The sequence below is a fragment of the Sinocyclocheilus anshuiensis genome, unplaced genomic scaffold (assembly GCF_001515605.1).
Source record: "Sinocyclocheilus anshuiensis isolate Anshui unplaced genomic scaffold, SAMN03320099.WGS_v1.1 scaffold1181, whole genome shotgun sequence".
Classification (NCBI taxonomy): domain Eukaryota; kingdom Metazoa; phylum Chordata; class Actinopteri; order Cypriniformes; family Cyprinidae; genus Sinocyclocheilus; species Sinocyclocheilus anshuiensis.
In genome coordinates this window covers 91,365-94,780 of record NW_015548241.1, presented here as the reverse complement: position 1 = coordinate 94,780, position 3,416 = coordinate 91,365, and the positions used below count along the sequence as shown (strand labels likewise).

The 3,416-nt window shown below is 36.4% G+C and overlaps 1 protein-coding gene across 1 annotated transcript in view; it reads left to right on the top strand.

Annotated features, from left to right (window-relative positions):
* LOC107655025 (NACHT, LRR and PYD domains-containing protein 12-like) overlaps positions 1-3,416 on the top strand; it is an 18,909-nt gene that overhangs the window by 8,080 nt on the left and 7,413 nt on the right. Inside the window, exons 6-8 of the mRNA XM_016442417.1 lie at positions 786-953; positions 1,063-1,233; positions 1,985-2,158. Of these exons, the coding sequence (XP_016297903.1) occupies positions 786-953; positions 1,063-1,233; positions 1,985-2,158 (513 nt within the window). The remainder of the gene's footprint in view (positions 1-785; positions 954-1,062; positions 1,234-1,984; positions 2,159-3,416) is intronic.

Below are 3,416 nucleotides of genomic sequence, written 5' to 3'. Positions count from 1 at the left end.
ACGGATTTCCCCCGCTCAGGGAGTAGGGAGCAATGAACACGGTGTAGGGATCATATCGATCGGAACACAGTTAATGCACGTAGCTCACTTCTAACGAGCTGGCGCAAGGACTGGATTAACCGCTGGGCTGCATCATGTGTCATTCACAGGTGAGAAAACGTTAAAAGTACTACAATACCAGGAAGGAAGATGGGGTTGTTGATGTTTGTCTGCCATTCTCGCTCTGTCTGCACAGCGTGCGTGAACGCGCTGATGACGTATCCTGTCTGTGCGAACCCGGTGCGTAGAGGTATGCTAATACATACGTTGACAGGCAGGTAGGAAAGCCAATTAAAACGCTCGGACCGAGCGTTTTGATTGAACGAACATTTCTTGATCCTATGCCTTCCACAGAATATATAAATACAAACAAATACATTTAGACCACTTAACTTAATGATTGCTATCGGGATGTGAAGAGACTTTCAACCAGCATAACAAAAAATGTTTCTGAAGACAATCACCTATTGCACCTTTAAGTTATGAACTTAACACTCCGGAGTTGCTCCTGAGGGATTTTATGAGCCTTGGAGGTGTTTTGACATGTCCTGGCAATTGTGCTTATTTCCATAACTAATATTATTTTAATAGATAAGTCTGCGTCCAACAGCTCTCTACCTTGCTGCCACATCAAAATAAATAAAAATTTAAGTTTTTTAAAAACCAATTATGTGTCCATGTTTGAGAAGCTCTGTGACACTAATAAACACATTAATATGGCTGTCTGTTTTGTTCTGTCTTCACAGACTACGTGGCTGTAATCTCACTGATCAGTCCTGTGAAAGTTTGTCATCAGCTCTACAGTCCTCTGTCCTGAGAGAGTTGGACCTGAGTAACAATGACCTGATGGATTCAGGTGTGAAGCTGCTTTCTGATGGACTGAAGAGTCCAAACTGTCAGCTGGAGATACTGAGGTTTGATTTGAACATTTTTTATATATTTTTTTGCATTAACTTAATCATCAAAAATCACATTAAGTTTAATTAAAATATAACATTTATATTACTGTATTTTCTTGTTCAGATTTTCCATGTGTAAATTCACTGCTCAATCTTGTGAGAGTTTGTCATCAGTTCTACAATCGTCAGCCTCCTGTCTGAGAGAACTGGACCTGAGTAACAATGACCTGATGGATTCAGGTGTGAAGCTGCTTTCTGATGGACTAAAGAAAAACTGTAACCTGGAGAAACTGAGGTAAATTGTTTTCCATTAAATAATTAACATGCTACCACATTTTGTTTGAGAGTGAAGCTTGACACATATTTATTAACACACAAGAAAATCACATTTTTAGAGTGACTCATTTTGCAGTAAATGCTACTTCACACAAACTCCATTTCATGCAAGTGCTGAGAGTTATCCATATATTTTGCATTTTTAAATCATGCTATGGATAAACATAGATTTGAAAATGCAAAATGCACCAAACATCTTCCCAGACCTGTAATAGGAATTGTTATGAATCTGTTGAAGCAACAAGAAGCTTTAAGGTTTCCCAGGGTTTTACAAAATATTATAAATGAATTTATATTTTTTATACTGTATAAAATTAATAAAAGCTATTAAGACAGGCATAAATATTAGTATTTATTCGTCAACAAAATTAACACTTGATTAAATATATCACTCAAAAAAATTACATCTAATTATTATCCATAAGTTAAAAATTTTGGTCATTGCAAACAGAAGGGATGCTTGAACCAACCTGACCAGTCAAATGAATGAGAACTAATGCTAAGGATGTCCTGGTTATGAGTGTTTATTCATCACTAACATGTAAATGCCACTTATCTGAACATCAGCAGACATGAGCATTCAGCAAATAAACTCCTAATTGTTTGTGACCATATAAATTACCCTCTGGTTATGTGGCCATGCTACAACTGGAGTGTTAGTGAAGTCTGATTGCCAAACTAATGTGGACTGTTGCTGTCTGTGTTTGTAGGTTATCTGGCTGTATGGTTACAGAGGAAGGCTGTGGTTATGTGTCTTCAGCTCTGAGTTCAAACCCCTCACACCTGAGAGAGCTGGATCTGAGCTACAATATCCCAGGAGAATCAGGAGTCAAGCTGCTCTCTGAAAAACTGGAGGATCCAAAATACAGACTGGACAAACTCAAGTATGTTGAGCAGGAACAGTTTTTATGTTTTATTATTTTAACTCGACTGTGCCTTTATGTAGATCTACACAAGTGTAGAGGTTTCTATAGGACACAACAATATAGCAGATGCAAAGAACACTAACACCAAGATCAGTTTTAATTTCAACAAAACTTAATTAAGAAGCATTGGCTTCATGAGGGGGCACGGCCAAACCAACATAGAAGTTCGGCCTGGTGAGTGAAATCTTAGCTAAACTGCTCTAACAAAAACAAACCAACATAGTTTCATCTAATCCATCTAATTGGGTTGCTTACCTTACATTGAAATGTTGATTTCATTTGGGTTAAATGACAATATACAATCAACACACTACTTTCTACTTGTTTTTAATAGAGGTCGACCGATAGTGGATTTTTCCGATACCGATAACTAGGTTGGACCACACTGGCCGATACCGATTAATCAACCATTCGTTTTTAAACTGGATACTGATTGAAAACTAAAATAGTGCTTTACTATTTTTAAATAAACAGTACTGAACCATACTTTGTAAATGAATAAAAATATTAATATTAATTATTATATTGATAATTAACGTTCATTCATAGTTTATTAACTAATGTTAACAGAAGAAGCTTTAAAATGTAAAAATGAATGTTTTTTAATCACCAAATGGGCAAAAGTTTACTTCAAGTACAAACAATGTGGCATAGATGAGTTTGAAGTTCAGTGTTTAAAAAACAGAGCAAACAGAAAGAGAAAGCGCAATCTATATAATAGCTCTATAAATTAACCATACAGACTTTATTGGAGTCACAGAAAGATAAACATTTCACTGAAAATGCACAATACACAATTCATTATGTACATTAACAACGATTTGGGACATATATAATGTAATTTAATGGAAAGCTATGTGAATGGTGCTCTGTGGCACGGCAGGATTTTCTGTCGGCTGCAATTAAATCCACATCTGAAGTTTACCGCTCCGTGCAGCACGCAGCCTCACGTGTCAAAACAAACAACACGTGGTGTCAGTGAATTCTGCCTCTAGAGGATGCTCTCACTCTGTGTAATGGCAGCGGACCAGCAATGGACGCCACCCGGAGAACTATCAGCATGGATTTTTGCAGATAAACGATAGTTCCAGCAATCAATTATCGGTGCTGATTAATCGGCAAACGATACATTGGTCAACCTCTAGTTTTTAAAATCTCAAATACTTTAAAAAAGTGTATTTATATATATATATATATATATATATATATATATTTA